The sequence below is a fragment of the Kwoniella dendrophila genome, chromosome 4, assembly GCF_036810415.1.
Source record: "Kwoniella dendrophila CBS 6074 chromosome 4, complete sequence".
Lineage (NCBI taxonomy): Eukaryota > Fungi > Basidiomycota > Tremellomycetes > Tremellales > Cryptococcaceae > Kwoniella > Kwoniella dendrophila.
In genome coordinates, this window is record NC_089479.1 from 557,073 (window position 1) to 579,996 (window position 22,924).

At 45.3% G+C, this 22,924-nt stretch overlaps 9 protein-coding genes across 9 annotated transcripts; 3 read left to right on the top strand and 6 right to left on the bottom strand.

The window, feature by feature from the left end:
* Positions 1-50: 50 nt before the first annotated feature.
* L201_003343 (uncharacterized protein) lies at positions 51-3,077 on the bottom strand (the record flags this gene model as incomplete). Its single annotated transcript, XM_066219098.1, has 8 exons — positions 51-470; positions 534-866; positions 930-1,050; positions 1,112-1,291; positions 1,349-1,465; positions 1,526-2,027; positions 2,084-2,832; positions 2,908-3,077. The coding sequence occupies 8 exons, from the start codon at positions 3,075-3,077 to the stop codon at positions 51-53; spliced, it is 2,592 nt and encodes an 863-aa protein (XP_066075195.1).
* Positions 3,078-5,135: 2,058 nt separating this feature from the next.
* On the bottom strand, positions 5,136-5,703 carry L201_003344 (uncharacterized protein; the record flags this gene model as incomplete). The annotated part of the gene is made up of 3 exons (XM_066219099.1): positions 5,136-5,209; positions 5,442-5,583; positions 5,632-5,703. The coding sequence occupies 3 exons, from the start codon at positions 5,701-5,703 to the stop codon at positions 5,136-5,138; spliced, it is 288 nt and encodes a 95-aa protein (XP_066075196.1).
* Positions 5,704-5,761: 58 nt separating this feature from the next.
* On the bottom strand, positions 5,762-6,133 carry L201_003345 (uncharacterized protein; the record flags this gene model as incomplete). Its single annotated transcript, XM_066219100.1, has 1 exon — positions 5,762-6,133. One exon carries the CDS (start codon positions 6,131-6,133, stop codon positions 5,762-5,764), a length of 372 nt encoding a protein of 123 aa, XP_066075197.1.
* A 372-nt stretch (positions 6,134-6,505) lies between these two features.
* Positions 6,506-8,176, top strand: L201_003346 (uncharacterized protein; the record flags this gene model as incomplete). Its single annotated transcript, XM_066219101.1, has 2 exons — positions 6,506-6,886; positions 7,289-8,176. 2 exons carry the CDS (start codon positions 6,506-6,508, stop codon positions 8,174-8,176), a joined length of 1,269 nt encoding a protein of 422 aa, XP_066075198.1.
* A 351-nt stretch (positions 8,177-8,527) lies between these two features.
* On the bottom strand, positions 8,528-8,848 carry L201_003347 (uncharacterized protein; the record flags this gene model as incomplete). The annotated part of the gene is made up of 2 exons (XM_066219102.1): positions 8,528-8,670; positions 8,725-8,848. The coding sequence occupies 2 exons, from the start codon at positions 8,846-8,848 to the stop codon at positions 8,528-8,530; spliced, it is 267 nt and encodes an 88-aa protein (XP_066075199.1).
* Positions 8,849-9,238: 390 nt separating this feature from the next.
* Positions 9,239-11,037, bottom strand: L201_003348 (uncharacterized protein; the record flags this gene model as incomplete). Its single annotated transcript, XM_066219103.1, has 6 exons — positions 9,239-9,337; positions 9,379-9,742; positions 9,969-10,106; positions 10,154-10,425; positions 10,485-10,735; positions 10,797-11,037. The coding sequence occupies 6 exons, from the start codon at positions 11,035-11,037 to the stop codon at positions 9,239-9,241; spliced, it is 1,365 nt and encodes a 454-aa protein (XP_066075200.1).
* A 263-nt stretch (positions 11,038-11,300) lies between these two features.
* On the top strand, positions 11,301-12,017 carry L201_003349 (uncharacterized protein; the record flags this gene model as incomplete). The annotated part of the gene is made up of 5 exons (XM_066219104.1): positions 11,301-11,355; positions 11,404-11,513; positions 11,564-11,649; positions 11,701-11,921; positions 11,968-12,017. The coding sequence occupies 5 exons, from the start codon at positions 11,301-11,303 to the stop codon at positions 12,015-12,017; spliced, it is 522 nt and encodes a 173-aa protein (XP_066075201.1).
* Positions 12,018-14,371: 2,354 nt separating this feature from the next.
* On the top strand, positions 14,372-16,213 carry L201_003350 (uncharacterized protein; the record flags this gene model as incomplete). The annotated part of the gene is made up of 3 exons (XM_066219105.1): positions 14,372-14,827; positions 14,889-15,331; positions 15,481-16,213. The coding sequence occupies 3 exons, from the start codon at positions 14,372-14,374 to the stop codon at positions 16,211-16,213; spliced, it is 1,632 nt and encodes a 543-aa protein (XP_066075202.1).
* Positions 16,214-16,251: 38 nt separating this feature from the next.
* On the bottom strand, positions 16,252-20,360 carry L201_003351 (uncharacterized protein; the record flags this gene model as incomplete). The annotated part of the gene is made up of 18 exons (XM_066219106.1): positions 16,252-16,599; positions 16,650-16,821; positions 16,865-16,971; positions 17,140-17,325; positions 17,381-17,464; positions 17,653-17,730; positions 17,773-17,854; positions 17,912-18,103; positions 18,285-18,397; positions 18,446-18,498; positions 18,543-18,593; positions 18,640-18,802; positions 18,982-19,338; positions 19,382-19,479; positions 19,586-19,647; positions 19,702-19,951; positions 19,995-20,075; positions 20,147-20,360. The coding sequence occupies 18 exons, from the start codon at positions 20,358-20,360 to the stop codon at positions 16,252-16,254; spliced, it is 2,691 nt and encodes an 896-aa protein (XP_066075203.1).
* Between the last annotated feature and the right edge of the window lie 2,564 nt (positions 20,361-22,924).

Genomic DNA, 22,924 nt, shown 5'->3' on the forward strand with positions numbered 1-22,924 from the left:
AACCTCTTTCCGTGTGTATATCTACTCCAGCCTACTCAAAGACTCAATATCTAGGAGGTGAAGCCACCGTACCATGCTTCGTCTGGAGGAGATCTCTCGACGTGAATATGTTGTTTTTCATCCATTGAAGTGAATTCAGTTGAAGCTTCGACGTTTTTGTTATTGATCTTTTCAGCTAAATGGTTTCCTACACCTAATTGATCGTTTGCGATCCAGACAACAGGTTGTTTCTTCCAAAGAGCAGGGTGATCGAATGCTCGGTAGTGGTAACCTGATGTGTTACCAAATTGAGCACCTGCATTTTCATCTTCCTCTTCGGTGGATGAAGTTTGTGTAATACCAGTTTTTGGATCGATGTTCAAAGATTTGTTGTGGGTTGTTGTCGAGTGAACGTAATATAAGTATGGTTTCTTGAATCTAAACCAATCAATGTAGATTTGGAATAATGCGACAAGAATGATGACAACAACCTGGAAGTGGATAAGCGGTGATCAGCTATCGATCGACTAGAAATATGCGCAAACCTCACTCACCATTACAGCACCGCATCCTAGACCACTCTTGGCTCGGTTGTTGTTTTGGTCGGTAGATAAAAAGAATAAACCGGCTAAACAGATACCTTCAAGGTATAAAGAAACAAAAACGGTTCGGAGAGCCTTGATGTAGAACATTCCTCCGGTTTCGGAGTAATCAGGTTGATCGGCACACCAGTGTAAGAGGTATTTGTAGGCAGCGTAGAGTAAACAGAAAGCGACCAAAGATAATAGACACATGATTGGCTGGATTACTGAGTATACGATAGTCACACAGATCAACAGACATGTTGGTGGGAATACAGTAGCCCAAGTGAAGGTGTCCATTTTAAGCTAGACAAGAGTAACCGTATCAATCAGCGAACAAAAGGTTTCACTGAAGATGCAAATACTCACCTTTTTCAAGTAGACTTTTCTAGGTGTGTTTCCAGCCAAGATATCTCTGAGCAAATACATAACCGAAGGAACAGCTCTAGAGTATTGCTTAGCAGCGGCTGAAAATGTGGTTGTTAAGACACTGCACGAGAAAACACCGTTAGCTTGCAAAGCATCCACCGGAGCAATGGAGATGGACCTACAAAGTAAGGAAAAAGATGGAAGCGGTGGGTAATTTTTCAGCGAGAAGGGTAGGCAATTGACCGACAGTGTTCTTTATATCCGCAAGAGCTGAGATCAAACCCGAGGCGGCAGTGACGATTAAGAAACCGTGAATAACTTGGAATAACCAGTATCTTGAGAAAAGGCCAAGTTCGATATCACTAGGAAAGATTGGGTTAGCAATGCACATGGCTTCAGATCGAGAGCGGGAGACTTACGATTTTCTGACCTCACCTTGCAATTTAACCATCATTCGTAAAACGATAGGTAAAAGCATGAAAAGGATAGCAAGCAAAACAGGAGGAAGTACACCCTTGATAATACCATTGACGACACTACAGTTATACCGACAGATCAGCATTGTGCTAGGAATTGCCGTTGATGTCAGAACTTACGGTCCACCTTTACAGATCCAGGCTAACCATGACACTTTTGAACAAAGCGAATCGATATTGGAAACGATACCAACGAAAGCGACTGGGATAGCCCATACAATGATCAGACCAATAGTTAAAGACCATGAGATCAATTTTCTGATTTTCCGTTGGTAAGGGTTCATTGAGATGTTTGACCATTCGACATCTTCCGGCACTACTTCAACACCAGCTTTCATGAGTTTGTTCTGTTTGTCAGTTTCGGCAACTAGTCTAGCAAATGCGTGAGCTTCATGTTGTGATGCAAATCTGACAAAGACAGTGTTTCCTTGAGGCAATTGATCAATTGTTTTTCGAACTTCGGACAAGTTTGCGTTTCTTTCGGCAATATAGAGAGGTGAACTTTCGAGATCTTGCTTTTTACCAATTAAACCTAATAAACCTTGCTTCCAAGTTGGTCTCTTCTTTGGTAGAACAAATCGATCAACCAGGTCACCGGAAGATCGCTCAGCGTCGTATTGTCCTAGATACAGCGACATGTTAGCATGGGTCCTTAAATATACATGTGATCGAGCTTACCTTTAGCCTCGGGGGATTTGCCTTTGGTATGATTTTTGTTGGCTAACTTGACTAATTTACCTGCGCCACCTTCAAGTCTTGCGCATTCTTTTTCCCTTTCTTGCCATACTTTTTCGATATCTTTACATTTTCTAGTCAACCAGACTTGTCTAACACCACCTTCGGCATCGCCAGTAGGGTTTACAGCAGTGGCTGCGGTAGCATTTGACAATCTTGGTTGCTGAGCAGATGGTACAGTAGACCCTGGAGTAGTGGAATCAATTCGAGCAACAATTGAAGCGATTTCTTTAATGCCTGCTTCAGAGTTGACTGAATCGGGTACGTTTGTTACAGCGACAGTTCTGGTTCTAGCCAAAGCCAAATGTGTTGGTGAAGTCAACCAAGCCTGTCTGACCTGAACGAAATGGTGATATTCTCCCCAAATGAGATAACAGGTATAGACCATGAGAACTATTGCACAGAAGAAGTGGGCGATGTGTCGATTTTGGTGTTGAGCTGGAACGTTACCGAAAGATAGAATGTTCAGACCATCTAAGGCATTGTTCGGTTTGACTGCAGCAGCGGGAATGCAGATAATGAAAGTTAAGATGAAGAAAGGTAATAACATCTTGAGACCAAAGACTTTAATGAATCGTAAGAAGAAATAAGCATCGGGACCGTTAGATATGATGATATCGGTATCTGGCGTATTGAACAAGATAGTCCTCCAGAACGAGAATACACCTGACGGCAATTCAGCTGGTTTCTTACTGAATGTTGGCAAAGAACAGGGTTAGTATGAATCATGACAAGCGATTGAATGTGTTCTGCCGAATTAAACTCACCCATCAGGCGATAAAACCCGTCTAGGTTGGAAAACCTTTCTGAATTTTTCATTTTTGTGAAGTAATAACCATAGTGCAGTCAAAGCTCCCACTGTTATAGCAGCTGTTACCAACGCTGTGACAAATTGGGGAGTAGATTTGGTGCTGGTGTCCTTTCCAGTCGCGGACATGGCGAAGTATGTTGATCAAGCGAGGATGTTCTGGATAATAAGTTATTGATCTGAGGAGAGCTTTGAGAACAGTAAAATGAAATAGTGAGAATAATGTTTTGAATGGAACGTTGAATGAGTTTTACAGTGAAAAGGGTGAACAAATGAGGATCAGCATATGATCATCTTTTATGATTCAACGTGTTCTAGTTGAGTCTGGAAATCAACTTAAAGGATGTGTGATGCGTCTGTGCAAGACGATGAGAGTGGGAACCGATTATATGGTATCGGAGACCGGAGACCCTGAAACAACAAACATCCTTTGACGAGGAATAAGAATAGTCAACTCACCTATCAACAAAGGTCAGTCATTCAAATACGTATAATTTGATGGTCGTTGATGATGACCAAGATACCAACGATGTTGACGAGGTGTAAAAATGATAATCGGAAGGGAATAAGAAGGTATGTTGAAATCCTCTATTTACGGTTTTGAACCAAAACACAAATTTTACTTGTTTTTACCTTGGTGCGATAAATTCATAAGGAATCGGACCTATGACGATCGCGCCACTTTTGTTTACATCTTTTCAACTTTATTTTTTAGATTCATAGTTTCATTTTAAGGGATCTATGACGTATGACATCATCGCATTAGGTGTTTTTGTTCTGCGCATCAAGCTAAATTAAGTAAATTAACGGAACAAGTTTCACTCTTTGTACAAACCATTTCGTCACTTTGATCGTTCCTGACATCTTCTGACATGTAAAATAACTCATCCGAAGGAAGATTCCGTAGTTACCGTAGCAGCATTCAAATAAGAAGAATTCACCCTGGGCTGTATTCCCGTTCTTTATTATTATCCAAAATCAAAACAAAACAAAGCAGGTGATTACAGCATTATATCATTATCGAAAGACCGTCAGGCTGCACTATCAAATGACGATCTTTCTCCTTGGCACGTTAACTTGATCAGCCGAGTAGAATGATTCAGACTAACCAAATAATCCGATTGTTTCGAAGTGATCGAGTACCAGATTATAATGAATGAATATGAAGAGTCAGAGGCGTTTAGATGGATAAGCATAAGATCGATCGACTGATTATGTTGTGAATAGAACACATAAAAATCAGTCGCCTTGGAGAGTGTATATAGGCGCATTCCGCCTTCTGAAGACTGTCCAGCTTCCCTTCTTGTCTTTGTCATTGATGGTGCAGATCAGATGGTGTAGTGATCACATTCTTCGAGGAGGGAAGGTTCCCTGTAATCTGTCTCACAATGCTTTGAACGTATGGCAATATTTCTTGGTTGGTACTCCCATACCGGTAATCTGGTGACGCAAACGTCAAGTACACTTGTTGCTCGAAGTCATGATGCAGAGCAGTGTACTCTGTAGCTTGAAGAAAATAGGTTCTGGCCTGAAAGTTGTACAGAAAATCATTTTCTGTAAACCATTTTACTTCATCGACGCGCATTTACAGCAAGCATTGATCAAATTATTCTCAGTCAATGATTTGTATGCGTTATGCACTTGTACCGATCTGACCCAACACTGCAAGGGATTCGGGCAGAATTGCCACACAACGAAAAGCTCATGTGGTCGTGCATTGTATTTAATTCTGGAAGGAAGGGCATGTACTGTTGACGGCACAATGGCGTCCAGCACTGACAGTGTAGCCTCGCTCTGATACGCTGCAAACAACTGTACTCGTCCGCCGACACAGGAGGTGTCATCTGAATCTTTGATGTCGCAGGAAAGCTAGTATTGTGGACAAATCTCAGCAGATTCACTTCAAACGATGGCTAACTGTACAGCGCGATTTGACATTAGAAATAACGGTAAATCGCGAAAGCGAATGATCAGAGCTGAACATCGAGGTCACAGTGCCGAGGCAGTTGCTTGACAACCCATCGAAGAAAGAAAGACGAATAAAGAGTGAATTCCGTTGACGGAACCGATTTTGCGTATACGATTTGGGACCAGCGATTTCGTGATCACCTCTTAAGTGGAAAAACAATTCGATTCAAGAGGTATGAATTTGAACATGGCAGTGATGGCATATCTTTAATCTACAGGTTATGAAGACAATTTGGATGGTCTTTCCAAGAAAGGCGACGGAGGACGGGAAGCGAGCGGTGTAGGAGCGGAATCTGTATCGGGAACAGCGAAATGGAATCGAAGTCGGTGAAGCTGTGTCTGTTAGCTATGATCGTTACGTGGCTTGACTCACAACTGGGAGTTTGGGGAATAGCACGAAAACCAAAGCAGCAAAGTTGAGCAAGAAAAGGAGATAGTCGTATTTCGTATAGTGTGTTGATATTAAGAACCTAAAACATCAGCTTCTATCATACATTGATTACGCTTACACTCCTATTGGCACACTGGTCAAAAACTTCTTGGCAGGTGTATATTGAGCACCAGAATCGATTTGCTCCCATAGTGTTAGATCGTCGTATGCACCAGCAGAAGTCATTGTGGATTCAAAAGGGACACCGGTAGAATGGTGGAACATGAGGAAAGACACCTAGAAATTGTCAGATGAATGTCACAGAGGTACGGGACCTTGACTTACAGACATATAACCCAAGTTGACAATGGTCCAACTGACATCTTGAGTCATTCCAGGTATTGCGTCGATCAACATTTTGGCAAGGAGAATGAGAAGTGGATGCATGACCCAGGAACCTAAATGTAAGCGATAGTCATACAGCAGATAACTCACCAGGTGCATTGACCCAAGTTGCATTTTCATTGTTCCCAACACCCAACCTATCGACCACGTTGTCCGGGTCATCGCCACCTACTTCGGTGACTGTGACTAAACTACTACTTCTTGCTCGACCTTGAGGTTTACGGAAACTTGGACTGGTTGAGTGACCATGATTTGTACTTCCAGAGTTTCTCTGAACTGAATTGGAGGATTGGGATCTAAATACAGTTGAACGTGAAGGTCTGAGAGGAGAGAGAATATCAAGATTATCCAAAGCTGCGTCTTCTGGAATGGGTTGAGAGACTGATCTAGAACGAGAGGGTGATTGGGGTGGTGCAGTAAGAGTGACTGAAGTAGGCGGCATGCTGTGAGTTGGTTCTATGAATAATGGGTGTGCTTGTATGTAGATAAGAATTAAGAGAAGCAAATAGATGAGTTGAAAGTACACGCAGTTGTTGACGAGATAAAAGTGGAACGTTGTTGCAAAGCGCGAAGGGGTGTTATTACGAAATATTCGTAATCAATCAATACGATATTACGGTCTTATCACAAATTCAATAGGAATCGGCTAGCTGCGCACAACATACTGTTTATGCCACATCATGCCGGTTGGTATCCGCGTGGGATATCTGTTTAGACTTGTAAAAAGTTGAAACCTTGAAACTATTCGCAAGTTTAACAAAGAAACTCTTACATTGCTTGCACCCAATAGCGACAGAGAAAAACCCTCATCGACATGCTCAGGTTCTGTAAATCTTGCAGTGCGGCTGCCATAGGAAGGCGAAGCTTGGTTACAGCTGTCGAAGCTCGATCTCAACGATCACTTCCAGCCAAGCCAAAACGAACACCTTTACCTAGACTAGGACGAAAAGCTCCCGAACAAGAACCTCTGGCACTGTTGCTGAAAAGGCTGAGTGCTCTCAAAGGTGATTCAAGACGACCAAGACCAGAAGCATATGTGTCTATCATCAAAGCAGCTGGCGATTTCTCCCTCAGTCGGAGCATCGAAGGTGAAGAGTCAGATAATCTTGGATGGCAAGTAGCACAAGCTGCATGGGAGGATGCCAAAGCAGGAAATGTTGATTTGGGACCGGAAGGAATGGAAGCGTTTCTGAGGGTGAGTCAATCTCGACACGACAATCGCTTACCGGTAGTTCTCCGTATTATATCCCCATCTTCTTCATTCTTTTCTACTCTACACCGATGCGACTTTACCCGCAAGCTATCAAAGTCTCGCTCGAGCCGCCGCATTCGATGATAATCTCGAACATATGGTTTATCTTCTTAGTGAGATGTTCGCCAATGGAGTGCCACCACATCTGTCTACTGTTAAATCTGCGATAAAATTAGCTTGTGAATGGGGCTGTCCTAGACTGGCGTTACAAATCGCTGAAAAAGTGGAACAAGAATCGACTTCAGGTCTAAGGTTAGAGCAGAGTTTATGGGTCGATATTTTGATATCTAGTGCGGATGCACATTTCGTGAGTTCTATCCATAGGTGAACCCCGCTGATATATAGCTCTCTGGTGTCGAAATCGCCTGGCGACGGGTCAAATCCACATACACACCGGATGAAGGTCTTATCTTGTCTATGCTCAACGCGGCTGGTCGATGGGGAAGACCCGATTTCGCCTCAACAGTGCTCGAATCTCTTCCTGCTCAACCTCAAGAACAACACCTTGCACCGCTATTAGAGGCTTTCTGCAATGCTGGGGAGGTCCCCAACGCCTTCCATGTTCTCGTTGCGATCCGTGAATCAGGTCTTACCCCAACAATGGCAACCGTCCAACCCATTGTCGCTGTATTGACGAATGCTGAAGTCATCGATCAAGCATTCTACGCTTTGGAAGACATGTATAAAGCTGGTCAACCCATCGACATCACTGCGTTGAATTCGCTCATCGACGCTTCAGCAAGGATAGGAGATCTTCAGCGTGCGCGAGCTACTCAAACAGCTGTCGCGGACCTCGGTCTCACCGCCAACATCGACACTTACAACCTCGTGCTGGCGTGTTGCATAGCTGCCAAGCATAGACCTCTTGGTGATACGATACTCAACGAAATTTCCACTCAATCTCTCCAATTCACTGCTACAACGTACGAAAACATGATAGAGCTATGTCTCACTCAACCTACCTATGAAGACGCCTTTTACTACCTTGAAAAGGCCAAAGCAGATGGATTCAAACCGTCGATTGCTGTTTATGGTTCCTTGGTGAGGAAATGTATCACTTCCAATGACACTCGATGGCGTCTTGTAGTAGATGAGATGAAAACAGTTGGTTACCGTCTGGACGGTGAACTTCAAGCTTTCGTTAATTCAGGTGGTAGGCCTCGAAGTGGAGATGACGGTAAAAGGGGAAATTTTAGAATTGGTAGCCGGGGCGGGAGAGTGAAGGCAGAGTAGGTGGGGTCTGAATTAGTCGTAAAGGTAGATGAAAAGAGGAGTTGAGAGTGGGAAAAGGGGGTTATGAGGTGAAGCAGAATTACAACTGTGAACAGGCATAGCGTTAAAGAAGAGCAAACTTATATGCCGGGCTCATAAAAGCTAAACTTAGATTATGGAACATTGTAACGTAGATAGACGCGAGCACCAGGAATATACAGCGGTTTATCACATATGTGTACGGAAGCCTCACATGGTTCGTATGATAGTCATGGGATGCAGTCTTAACATGTGAAGCCAACTGGTACAACTTGCTTTGTCCAAAACACTATCGATACAAATGCATAGTAATACTACAATATTCGTTCTAAATTACTCTAAATCGGCAACGGCGGCATCGACCTCGTCTTCTTGTTTGTATGCTGAAGCGTCTTTGTTTGAGGATCGTGTGTAACCTTCTTTGTCGTCAAGGACTTCACCACCACCAATGGAGTCTTTCAAGCCTTCGACTTCCTCTGTTGTTGGTGAGATTAGCATCAATAGGGTGATGAATTATGGGGATGACTCACCTTTAGGAATTCTACCAGTAGCCTCACTTTCCTCTGTTCGTCTATCCTCTGCAGACACGTTTTGGGCTGTTTCAGCGATGTTGGTTTGGGAAGTTACGAAAGCTTTGTCGTCAGCGGTAGCCATTGTGATTGTGTGTTTGTTTGGTTCGTTTAGATAAAAGTTGTGAGTTGCGTTTGTTTGGGATTGGGGAAAAAAAGATCTTTAGAAATTCACATCCTGTTTATATACCTTATCTTCTCCATGTTATGACGCAAGTCATGGGAGATGTGATATGACGCAAATTGTCTCGCTCATGCACAAAGATGTCAACATCGGAACTGTTTGACACTGAATCATGTCACAAACAAGCCCGTTGTTTCGATCGATCAACAAAGCTTTGATCGAATCGACGCGACAAAGATGTGATGATTAAAAGGGTTTATCTACATCGTGCCTGAGACGAACATTACTTTTTTTACGAGATCTGCATGTAAACAACCCGGAATGGGAACAATCCCATCGGCAACTCGACAACTATTTATGAGACTTCTTAATCAACCGCTGCTTTTCCGCTTTAGGCATCTTGTTCTTTCGCTTTTCCCGATTTTCTTCTTTTAATGCTTTCTTGCGTTCCTATGAAAATGGTTAGCACATCTCGTATCCATGACGCTCACCTTTTTAGCGTCTTTATCCTCGTGACGGAAACCTCGTGGTTTATGGGGCGATTCTTCCGATTCTTCACCTGATTCCAGATCACTTTGTTCTTCTGTTTCCTCGAACCGCACCTCTTTGATGTCTTTGGGCTCGGCTTGGTCCGCCAACTTCAATCCAGTGATTCCAGCGTAGATGAGATCATCCCCACCGCCTTTCTTGAGCAGATCAACGTCCCTTTCGGGGTCGTATACTTCCGCCAGGGTTCTCGGTATGTAGGAAGATAAGAATACGGCGTCATCGGTTTTGTTTGAGGGTTGAGTTAGCCACTCGGTCACGATTCCTGCGAGTTTGGCATCTCCATTTGGACTAAGCTCTTCCTCGTGGCTGAAGCCGATGTTTTCGGTTACAGTAAATTCCCATGCCCTTCTGAGTCCTAAACATTTAGCCCCTCGACGACCGAAAAACTCCTCGACGTTTTGCAGATCAGCTCGAAGGAAGTCGAATGCTTTTGGGTGATCGTGTTCCACGGATTGAGAGACATCGATGATCCATAGATGGCCTTCGTGTAGCCTATCACAGTGAGCGTTCATTCGTGCGAATATGTACTCACAGTATGTTATATTCACTCAAATCCGCATGCACCAGGTGACAATGCTGATACATCCGTCGAACAGCGATCAAAAGTTCGGCATATAGAGAGTCCACTCGGTCCGATTCAATCTCGACGTCTTTTAGACGGGGTGATGCGCTAGAGGGTGGTGAGGGCGGGCACGAGACAATTTGACAAAAACTCACTCATCACCTTGACCTAGGAATTCCATTACCAAGACATTCTCCTTGCAGTCGAGTACTTTTGGAGCACAAATACCTCCTTGAACCAAACGACGCAGATTCCTTAATTCTTTCTCCGCCCATACTCTGATCATCTTCCGTGGGTTCTTTGAGGAAGTGTATTCACCTCTGAATCGCTGCTCTCCAACGATATAGTTTGACCTTGATCGGAAATTCAAGATTGACGTTCGATATATTTTGACAGCTACACCAGGTGATGCAAAGTATACATTTGCCTGGACTGTTAGATAAGACCGCTTCAAATGCAATGACTTACCTCTTTTCCTGTACTAACACATCTCTCTATCTTCCCTATGAGGTTACGATTGACCAGACCAGCTAATACCAACCGAGTTCTAGAATCCAACACTTGATCCTGCGTAGCACGATCGCTCTTGTCCTTGTCCTGCTTCTCGTGAGCAGCTTTGGGGTTCATAGCCACACCGACATGAGCAGGAACGTTGAGCTTTGATAATGATGCGAGAGCAGGTGCATTTCTGGCAGGTAGAGGGGCATTACCAGTTGTAGCGGCATGCTGTTGTCGTACTCGATTGTATTGTTTAGTAAAGTCTGATTGTCAGCGGTGTTGCGATTTGCCATGACTTACCTCCATTTGCTAACTCCCAGTCTTCATCGTCGACATCCCAGTCCTCCTCTTGGTCTTCTATCTGGTCGATGGGTGTTTCGGAAATATCCCCGGCATCAAAAGGTTCACCTTCAGATTCTTCTTCGATACTAGATCCGCTTGACGAAGCGTCGTCAAATTGGTGAGCCTCCTCGAGTATCGGATGATCATCCTGGGGGGATGGGCGCTGGTCTATGTATCCTTCGGTTGATCTTCGTGACATCTTGGCGTGGTAGGTAAATTGTATTTGCGAGGATAGATTGATAGATTTCTATGTTGAAATGCACGCCGAAATTTCACGACAAGTGGCGACTCGTGTCACGTGGCCAAATTGTTACGTAAGTAATCCTCTACGTCATCATGTCTTTTATTCAGGACTGGTGATGTCAGGTGTTCAGGTGGGTTTATTTCTCTCACATATATAAACTGGATACATTTATTTCGCTTTATTCTTTTCCCTCTTATCCAACTCAACACAGTATTAACATGTCACCATTGCCTGAAATCCTCTTTGATGTTGCTAGAAACCCCTTCTTGGCCGGTGAGTAGAATCCATAGGTTCGCAGCGTAGAACTGATATCTTGCACAGTTGGTCTTCCCATCGGTCTCGGAATGGCCAGTGGCTTTGTAACAGGTCAATCTTCTCGAAGTAACTGGTTCAAAACCATGACTCCTCCTCCTGGAAATCCTCCCAAGGAGGTCTTTGGACCTGTAAGTTTCGCTTGTAGTAGATTTAGCTGACACTTCAGGTATGGACCGTCCTTTATGGTCTTATGGGTTACGCTTCTCATCTCACTGTGAGAGCATTCGACAGTGCCGTCACTCCTTCCGGAACGTGGGTTTGGTTCTGTTTTATTGTGTTGACGAATGCTGATGTTTTAAACAGCGCTCAAGCTGATCAAGCTCTCCAACTTTACTACGGTCAACTGGCATTGAACCTTTTATGGTCACCCTTCTTCTTCAAGTTCCAGCAAAAGGAGTTGGCTCTTGGTAATATCCTAGCCTTGTTCGGAACTGTCTCTGCTATGACAGTCAAAATGCACAACCTCTACACACCATTTAGCACAACATGGTTCTTGGCTCCTTACTGCGCTTGGCTCGGATATGGTGAGTGTGTGGGGTTGTGGTTCCTCGCTAACTGTCATGTGCATAGCTACCTACCTCAACGCTGGGTATGTGTTCCTCAACAGAGACAGAAAGTAAGAGTAGGCAGTTTTATGTATCAAACCAGTGGACATGAATGTATCGAATCTATGTGCTATGCCATTGCAAACGGTAGAAGGCTAATGATACTACAAACGGCAAAATGCGAATGATGCAAACGGTATAATATGTCGCCGTACAAAATGCTACACGTAATAGTACAAACGGTATCAAATAATAACGCTTGCATCTGCTCCCGCTTTCACTTATTGCGGACATTACCGTCGCTCGGTGACCGCCGCACAACTCCTAATCGGCACCCACCGCTAGGCACGTCTCCACCCTGCCTCAACTCCTGTAGGTAGGATATCGCCTAACACGTCTCGGTTTAGATACTGGAGACGGAGATGGGATACATTTCCGCTTGCCTCTATATGCTCACCGCTAAACCCCTTCAAAGTGTATGTAAGAGTCTCGGTTTAGATACTGGCGTCAGCGAGTACCGCCTTTGGAAAGCAATTCATACATTGTTGCATGTATTCATAGGGTATGAGTTGTTACTCAAAACACAGCTCTACAACTTGAATACCGGACTTACTTGGAAAAACCAACTAGCTGTGTGATGAAACTGATGAAATCGTAAACGGGGTTTTGCTGGAGGAACTACTACAGTCAGTACTTCCAATAATACGCAACAAGCCAGCCTCGATACATCTCATTCCTTGTTCGTTTTATCACTGAAAAGTTTACAGGACATTTAGAACTAGCTGATAACATTATTGGCACATATCTGTTAGATACCAAGAGCGGATATTGTGTGATTACTTACAGAAGCACTGTTGTTGGAATCAACCGTTTCATAATGGATACATACGAAGATGTTTTAATGAGTGCCAAGCGAGCTATTTTGCTCATTAAGGCTATTTTCAGATATGAGACGCATGCACAGCCAATGTCATATACACCAAACCGATGAAAAAACGTACTTGACGACCAATATGCACGTCTACTCTGACTCTAACTATATTTAAACTCACCATTGCAGGCTCGACACTATCTCTGTGCGAACCCGCTGCCATTGGTACTCCTATCGAGCTGTAATGCTACCCCTGAATAGTGTCGTTGACCTTGCTCGAAGCTTGAGTATATGGATGGTTGATCAACTGAATGGCGGATTGAGAGCATAACGACTTCAACTGGACAATGAATCCAGGTTCGACAGTCAGTCATTGACTTCCACATCTCCATCACTTTCCCACTCTACATTTCCATACTTCGCACATTCCAGTCTTTACTTTCTTTACTTTTGGTACTTTACATTCTACATTTCTGTGTTCCGCACTTCTGTAACTCCTACTTTGTGCTCCACTTATTACAATCTACACTATTACTCCCTTGAATCTTGAAACTAGACTCTATATTCGATACTTCCAATGGGACCCTTCAACTGCTAGCGCTACACCAAAGCTGCTGTGCAGGCTGGGTGAGCGATTAATCGAAAGGTAGAGATAAGATCCGATTAACAAACGATCATATCTGTATCTTCTGGAGCTGTGATTAGATCTGATGCGGGTGGTATTATGGTGACACACTTTGTTTCGATGCTGGTGATGGGAACTGGAAACTCGTCTTTGAAAGAGATGAAGTGGAATTTACACGCTTCTATTTCTCGCCAAACTTCAGCTTGCGGCCTTACTTACAACATGATAGATCTTCCAAAACGCTGTTTGCATCTGCACAAAGTATGTCGCCGGCCTTGCTATCCAATATGTCAAGGGTATCTTCATTCCAGTGTGAGTGATATGAATTGAGAAAGTGTCTCATGCAGAGTATACATGTAGGGGATGACTTGAGTTATAATAGCATACTTGGGACTTTGAACGAGAGTACTTCAGGCATCATAACCTAAATCATGCATGATATCATGCACCATTCGATCCAAACATCTCGCGATTTCGGAAATGCATTCCATCTCCGTCTTCAGTATCTAAACCGAGACGTGTTAGGCGATATCCCCCCTATAGAGGTGGAGGCAGAAGTGCCTGGCGGCGAGCACCGTATTGCAGAGTTAGAGGTGGAGGCGGGACTGTCTGGCGGCGAGCACCGCGTCGCAGAGTTCTTGACGCGTGGTGGCATCAAGGCTTGGTCGGCCTACTGATTATATTACATAGGGGTGTCGAAACGTGCCTGGCGGTCAAAACCGCCTGTCAGGCTCTTCGACGCGTGGCCGCGGTGGAGGTCGGTCGTCATCTTTTCAACTATGTATGGTTTGTTATTGTTGCAATTTTCAGGTTGTTTCCGGCGGTTCAGTTCTACACGCGTTGAATGAATGCTTTGTTATCATTTCGTTGCGTTCACTATTACTTTGGTATCGTAAGGTCTACACACTCTTTCGGCTGCTGTAGACGCCCACCATGCCTCGTCCCACGTACGACCTCAACGCAGATTACCCACCGTCACCTCCATCAAAGACAAGACGTCCACCCCCACTTCGCGTCAACACCCACAACCCCCCTTCAAGCTCTTCTGTGAGATCAGCTGGACATTCGCCCGTGAAACCCGGCTTATCCTACAATCTACCGACCAACATCGAATCTCCTGGTCATTCACAGAACCGTGCCCGTCCAGGCGGCTTAGCTGCTCTCAACAGCGACACTCCTGCCAGAGTGCGGTCTCCTCCAATCACACCCGGATCAAGATCACAATCACGTACAGGTCAATGGTCGCGTCGAGGGTCAAACGAATCCAACCTACCACCCCCGACAATCCGGCAAGGCTCTGATCATAGGAAAACTCCACTCCCTAGCGTGTACTCTGGTCGAGAGGGCATCAGTCATAGGGCCGAAGGAATCAAAAGTCCGAACCCTGCCGTGAGTACCGACAGACATTGAACATTACTAACCGTAGCAGGATCTTCAACTGTTCGCCCAGCATTGCAGACTATTCTACTTTTCGCCCTCACCACCTGAAGATTCCGCTTCATACATCTCATCGACGTTGGCGGCCCTCCCTCCATCCCATCGTGCCGCATACACTCGACTCCAATCATCGCTTAGATCCCTCGCCCACCTTCACCACTTGCGTCTGCGAATATCATCATTTCACGCATTAATTTCCAGCACCATCAGGTCAGCTTCCTTGACACCATTAGCGCGTCAAGACCTGATCAGCTCGAAAGCGAAAACCGAACGTTATGAAAAAGCGTCAAAGTTCATCTCCACATGGTGCACTAGTAAGACGGGAGGTGTTGAGCCATTCTTCAGAGGACTATGGGGAACCCTACGTGCTCAAAGTCGTGGAGATGCTAGTCGAGGAGGAGGGGGTTCGACAAGAATAGTATGGGAAATTGACGATGCTGTCTTTCTCGAATCGGGGTAAGTCATCCTATGCCTTGAACAAAGCTGATTCCCAGTGGTACCGAATTCATGCACGAGGCTGTGTCTTTCCTCAAAGGGGTACTCGGCTTCGAAGATCAACCTCTCACTACCCCACCCAAACTCCGTCGGATACGCACAATACCTAGATCATATTCAGAAGCACAAGCAAGACGTCCACCTCGCCCACACTATGGTGACCAAGAAGAACTGGCCAACTCTCCACCAGACTCTCGGTCAAGAGCAATCTCTGACCCTTTCATCGATTCTCGTCCACGTCGTCGTGGTCCCGCTCCTCCTCCCCCTCCATCACGTCGACATCCACCCACAATTCCTAATCCTCTGCAGAGAGAATACACGAGTAGCCAAGAATCACCAGACGGCACTCCTCAACTATCCGAGGATCGAGTACATCTCCTCACACTCAGCGACAACAGCGATGACGGAAATCTAGCCACAGACCCACTCGTGGATGACGACGAAAACGACGTTGCCGCCGAAGAAGTAGAACTGAATAAACCCCGGTTCAGATTATGGATCTTTCCCTCTCACATTTCAGATCAAGAAGCCGAACAGCTGAAAAGCCTTTTCCCTCGATTTATCAGTGCCAAGGGTGATATCAGATTCCCCTTTGTAAGACCCGGTCGAGGGGTCAAAGCCATGGAAGAAGCGACATGGGATGCGATAGCTGTAGGCAACATTGATGATACAGAGCCCAAAGTAATACGCGTTCCCAAAGTGGAGATAGAGGACGAAGAAGGGGTAGCCAGGTGTGGCACCGGTAGAATGTGGGTAGGTACAGAACCAAGAAGGTCGGGGTGGTCAGGCAACGGCTGGTATCGCTTCAAACGATGGTGGAGAAAGTTGTTCATCGTGCTGTAGTGTATTCGTATATAATGCATGACTATCCCCTACACTCGTCACGATCGCGGTCTCTTTGCATCATCATTTTCTTCGTGATCCGCCTTCCTCTTCCCCTCTTTAGCGTTGACCAATTTATCCTCTCTCTGCTTGTTCTTCGCAGCGACCATCGCTCTAAAGTCGTCTTGTCCGCGTGCGACAGCACTCGACCCGTCCTTGACAGCGGCCGCAGCTGTCGGTCTAGGTTTAGCAATAACTTTAGCTTTTCGAGCAGCTCTCGGAGCGAAAGAAGTTGCGGTGATAGCCTCTGCTTTGGGCGCCGCTGGTCGACTTCTTTGATCCGTAAATCGAATCTCGTTTCCACCGAAAACAAATGGCTCAGCTCCAAGCAAGAGCTTCCCGACGTCCTGCAACTATCATCAACACCTTGACGCTTTGATATACGATAGCAACTCACTTGCGACGTTTCCAACTCCGCTACAGCCTCTTGAGTCTTGGAAAACAACTCCAGTCTCCTAACGGACACCACTTTCTCCAACGCCTGCTGCAACAATCCTTCTTGTGTCTTTTCAGGAAGATTAGACAAAGTGACCAATCTTTCTTTTCGTTCCGCAGCTTGATCAGAGTTCCTAAGGTTTAATTATCAGCGATGTCAGGCAAAGTTCCACTTACCGATCCTTCGCTTTCTTGTTCGCAAAGTTGGGATCGCTCAGTTGAACCTTCAAAAACTTCTTCAGATACGCAGTACCGTCCAACGGCAAACAAGCTTTGGCGTCTACCTGATCTCATCAGCTAAATACCGTGCCAGTCCCGACGCACCTCTGTTGCCATATCTACAAATGCGAATCCTTTACATATCTTTTTCAGAGGATCCCAACCGAGCTTGACATGTCGAATTGTGCCTCGCTATGGACAAGGTCAGCTGTTGCAATCTGTCAAAAACGTACCCCTTGTAGTAAACCTCGGACATCCGTTTCTGTAGTCTTGCTATCGAGTCCACCAATAAACAAGGTCGAATTGGAAGCGTCACTTCGCTGAGTTTTGGCTGACGGGTCGGAGATGAGTACACTCATACCAAAGTTTTCGTTGCCGGTCTTGTAGCCATGCAAGAGAAGCGCTTCCTGCGCTGCAGACTAAATCAAGCAAGATCAATCAGCTCAACTCTCCCAAGCCCCGAACAACACTCACAGGAGACTCCATAGTGACGTAGCAGAATCGTCTGTTACTGGCATATTTTCGACTGGGCCAACGAGTTTGCAGTATACGTCCATACTGCCGAGTCAGCGTTGAACCAGCAAATTCGCACTCACCTGACTAAACAGTCGACGCAAAGCTGCATCATCCACATCTTGCGCAAAATTAGTGACGAACAACGTAGATCGCCACAACATCGAAACGGATATGACATTCCCATCGACCTTCCTGTGGTCTTTCTGCAGTGCAAGTGGGACCGCATCCACATTAGAAAATTCGATCAAAGCGGTATCGAATTCACTGTCGGCGTCTGGCAAAATCGTTGTCTCTCGTAAAATCCCGCACTAGCAACAAGGTCAACTCGATCATATCACAAGGAGACTCACATCAGCAAAAAGGGCTTCCACCCGATCTCGAGAAACGTTTTTGGGCAATCCAGCAATCATAATTGTTGTATGTTCACGATCTCTACGCGATTTCAGCCATCAGCGAGCTGGCTAGAGGCGAAACCAGAGCATCACACACCGTTTATAAGGTTGCTCCTGTTCTTGACGATCCGCCGGGGGCTGTACGCTGACCTCATTCTTGTCTACATCCATCGGTTGATCTTCCGCTACCACTTCGGTGGTCTGCACTAGCATTTGATAAGTCTGACTCTCAACTGCAGCCTTCTCCCTGCGCCTCGTTACTTTCTCCTGCTCTTTTTCGATTTTCTTCCTTGAATCCAGTAAAGAGCCCAGGTTACCGTGTACCAACTCGAATTGGATCAAAGCATCATATACAGCTTCTGGCCAGTCAAGATCAGATCGTTGGATTGACTTGACCAACACATCACGGGCCTCGTCGATCTGACCACGTCGACTGTTCTGTCAGCCTGATTCAAGTCGCAAGCACTTACCTCAACACGTCGGCATGCAAGAGGACCATCTGATAGGCTGACGATCGGCTTTTGTTCGGTGTGTCGATCACAACCAAGGCCTGCTCCAAGTAGCTAGGGGCACGACCCTCCACCTGGTAGATCTTAGCCATATTACGTTTTTAGCGATAAAAAGAACGCACCCAAGAAAGCAGAAATTTTTCCAATTTCAGACTCGCATCTCCGCTTTTATTGGCTGTAGAATATGTCAGTAGGGAAGTCTCACAAATGTTTTCTTACCTTTCGCAATCAAATCAAATCCTCGTAGGATCGTGACCAAGACAGGGTGCACTGTAGCTAATACCGTTAGCGCTATGCTGCGGACGGAGCCACTTACCCTCAACATCCTCCGGCGGTTCTAACCGATTTTCATAAGCTGCTCTACAGAGTATCACAGCAACCAAATCACTAGTTCGACCAGCAGGTGTAGTCAACAACCCCAGAGAAAGCGACTTCTCATACGTCACTGTGATGTCTTGCAATGACGAGCCATTTTTTTCCTGCAATATTAGCATCTTCCTGCTGCGATATACCACTTACTTCGTTCAACAATAGATTAACCCAAGTATCACCGTTTTGAGGGCATGCCCGTGCAGCTCGCTGCCAGATCCGATTTGCAGATTCAACCGGCAATGAATCCACCTGTCCATCAGCTAAATCTCTCGCCTATAAAACTCACCGCCCATTCCCCATATTTGGTCCAGATCGCCGCTTCGGCATCTTTGTATGCTCGCACGGTTTCTTCATTCGCCTTGATTGATTGTTGAATCGCTTCAATCTCGATGTCCTCTCTATGCTTACCCTTCTCCTGACGACTGTGTTCTTGAAGAAGGTCCTCCGAAGTATCAAGAGCGATTTGTGAAGTACTGTTCGCTCTCGAATACTGAATAATAGCCCGTTCATATACACTTTGCGTTAAAAGGTGATCCGCTTGAGGCCCTTTGCCCCTGTTATTAGTCCTAGCTCGGATGTCGGACTCCCAAGCAGCATATTCAAAGTATATCTGCATTTGAGTAGTCACATCGGTGGCATAGGCCTACGGGTATATCAGCAGAAGACATTTCCAATTCTGAGCTTACTAGTTGTTCCTCAAAGTCGTTTCTAGTTTTGCCGTATCGCTTTTCGTTCAACTTCTGTTTACCAGAGCGACTGGCTTCGGTAAGCCCAACCATTCTAGCTTCATATTCATCCGGACAGTGTTCAGAAAGGAAGGTGGAGTAAGTGCTCGAAGTTTGATCGATATCTGGGTCCGTTAGCCTTGGATATCAATCTATAAAACTTACTTGTATGAGGTATTTTCATTCGGTCAGAAAACATTAGGTGAATAGCTTGTGTTGCGGTATCTCTGTTTAGTCGGAAGCGGCGCCGTCAGCATCTGAGGAAGAGACGGCATACTCACTTGTCCGGACTATTCCCCAGCAAATTCAATTCCCAATCCAACCACAGTTGCCACAGCTTCCCACTATCGCTCATCAAGCCTTCCGCCCTGGTGTATATAGCCTTGATCATGCTTCTGGTAGTATCTATAGTGAGGAATTCATTCACATCGGACTCAACCGTCACAGCTTTCTCGTTTTGCGAACTTTCAGGTTGGCCAGCGCCAAAACAGGAGAAAATGAATTCGATGTGTCTCGCCAGAATGGTGATCGCTAGAATTATTTAGCATTATTCGACTATACTCCTGATACTCACAAAGATAATCTTGCTCTGTTTGATCAAACTTCTCCAGAATATCTACAAAGGCATCCAAGGAAAGGGGTTGAGGTGAGGAGGCTAGCTTCAGATCGAAATACGATGTCCAGGTAACTAAAAAGTCAGCGATATCAGCAGGAAAGGAAACTTACCTTCGTCTAACATCACCAAGCTGGAAAGCCTCTGATATCCATCAAGAACTTCAGCAGTCATACCAAGGCGACCCATAAGATTAATCTGTTTCCGGATAAGAGGGACACTAATGGGTTCAGTTTCGAGTCGTACCAAGACCTCGCTGAGGTCAGCAAGGACCACATCAGCGACATCTTGAGATGTAGATTGTACTCGAGGCTCTTGATCAGCCATGGTTGATATGATTGTCAAAGAAGATCTATAACAAGAAGGAAAAGTACAGTTACAAGTTAGATAAGGTTATATGTAAGTCACCGACACTACTGTCATCATGCATGTTCGATTTCCGCGTTGCTTACATCTTGTCACGTGATATGCGCTTCCTTATTGCGCCATGCCAGCTATTACTAAAGCTAGGTACTACGAGTACTGTACTACACGCGTACTTCCAATTCTCGCCAATACGTTGGCATTACTTTCCGTATCTCTATCTGTTCAACCAATGATGTAAATATCGAGATAGTAATCCCATTTTGGCGTCGATCTTTCGGATCGACGCTCTTTTACCCTTTTTGGTCTGCTCCAATCATCACAATAATCTGACCAGATTCAACGAACAAACCTAATGGAACGACCACAGCTGTACGACACAAATGTGCTCGCACGCTCCTAGAGGAGGTTCCGGAGGATGTCCCGCCAAATTTATCTATAGATATGTCTTAAATGATATCCCACCCTCAAAGCTGCGAGACTTGCACTCGAGCTCTCTCTCCTGTAGATGCGATCTTTTGAAGAACTCGAATTTTGTGTAGCTCTGATGTAGCACACCTCGTTCACTAAACATTGCAGACGGAAAATCTCTCTTTACCCAGATCTATCTCATTTTTGGCAGCGAAGCTTCAGCAACCTCGCCATCGCCCTTCCTCGTGGATACCGACTCGCCGAAACAAGCAAACGGATCAAGCTCAATACGACCCTGGGAGGCAGTTTTGATTCGCAATTCCCGCTGGTACCACTGACCACCGGGCACGGCTCGGATCACTGCAGGGCGCCTTTTTCTCACAGCCGTACCTCGCTCTCTAGGATTGATCTTTCCTGCTTAGATACAATTAGCAAATCCCCGTCATTTGGTACAACGTGCTCAGATCTGCTTTTGATCCTACACGTACCTCCAGATACCCATTCAAGATGCAAATACAAAGCTTGTTCCGCTTATATTCTACCTGATCATCCTGTATATCCGCTCGTCAATTGAACAACATCGGTTGACTGACGAGCTGGAGAATCCGCAGCTTTGTGATATATCGAAGAAACACCTTCAAATCATCGTCCAGTACTGGCGCCAACGCAGATCCCCGATTCCTGTTTATCTGTAAGTAAAATTCCTCAATTCTCTTCGAGATACATCTTTGCGACATCACCTCGTACATCTGGTCAAACTCTCATGCCGCAGACGCCATAAAAGCCTACGTCAGTTTCAAGTATGGACTGACGCCATGGCTGTCGTCTAAAGATACCGACTATCTATATCGCATCCAGCTGATCGTCCTGAGTGATTCCACTCGAGGTATCTACGCTCTTCCTTGCGGCTAGAGATTTCTGTTCTATATTCCACAGGATCTCCTTTTCGGCGATGTTGGTCATCTCTTTACGACCCCAATGCTGTTGTTTACCTGCCATGCAAATACTGTCTGAGCTTTGAGCCCAAGTACACAGTTGATTTGCATATACTCTGCTTGAAATCGCCCACAACAAGGAAGCGCCTGTCACCGTGTATAAACCCCGCAGGTCTAGCAGCGTTAGCCGAGTGGGTGCACCAGCTATTGTCGAATAGGTCATCAACCGTCACTTCATGTATCATGTAAAACCGCCTGACAGACTAAGCCATCATGCCTGGATGACCTTCCCACCCGAGGAGATTGACAGCATTCATTGAAGGTGTGTGAAGGGATCTTGGTAATTTGTATCTGGCGTTGAAGTTGCAGTACTTTTCTTGGGGAACAAGGTAAAATCCAGGATTCGCTAGAAAAGTAGCGTGTAGGCTTGCTTGGATTGATAACGTTTAAATACCTAACACTTTTCTGCGCGATTGGTAATGTCATGTCGGCCACCACCGGTAACCTCCATGACACGCGATCGACAATTACGTAACCGCAACACTCGGTCAACTTCATTTAGATTATCGTTCAACAACGAAGGATATCCTTCGCAATTGGTAGATATCCTTCGTAAACTACGGATATCCTTGGTTGGTTCAACTTCTACATCGTCCAACATTAGAAGTCACTTCGAGAACATTAGAGCAGGACGCGATGGACTTTATATACATCATTATTCTTAGAATTCATAACTCTTTCCTTTCCTTATGAATTCTCTATTGTTGTCTCTCTACTATAACTATTGACACAGAATCAATAATCGCGATAGCTCAGCTCACCATACTGCTACAACGCCTATTGTCCTAGTTTGGTCTTCGAACGCTGAGTATCTCGTTCCCTTTTCAAGGAAATCCTTCAGTGCGACGGATTTTCCTTCATATTTCAAGGAATTCCCTCATTCGCAAACGATATCCTTTCTATCGTCGGATATCCTTCGGTCTAAGCCAATTCCCCTATCTTAATACTGGTTACGTTGTATGAATCGGGCCTTCTAGCTGAGGTATCGCTTGATCATCGTGACAGGTAACAAGGCGTTCGTCCTCGTCATGTGTACTTGATGCACGTTACGCTAAGCAACTCGAGTTGATATTGAAAGGTAGTCAAAGAGAATTGTGATGCATGGAGTTCAAACGCTCGTCT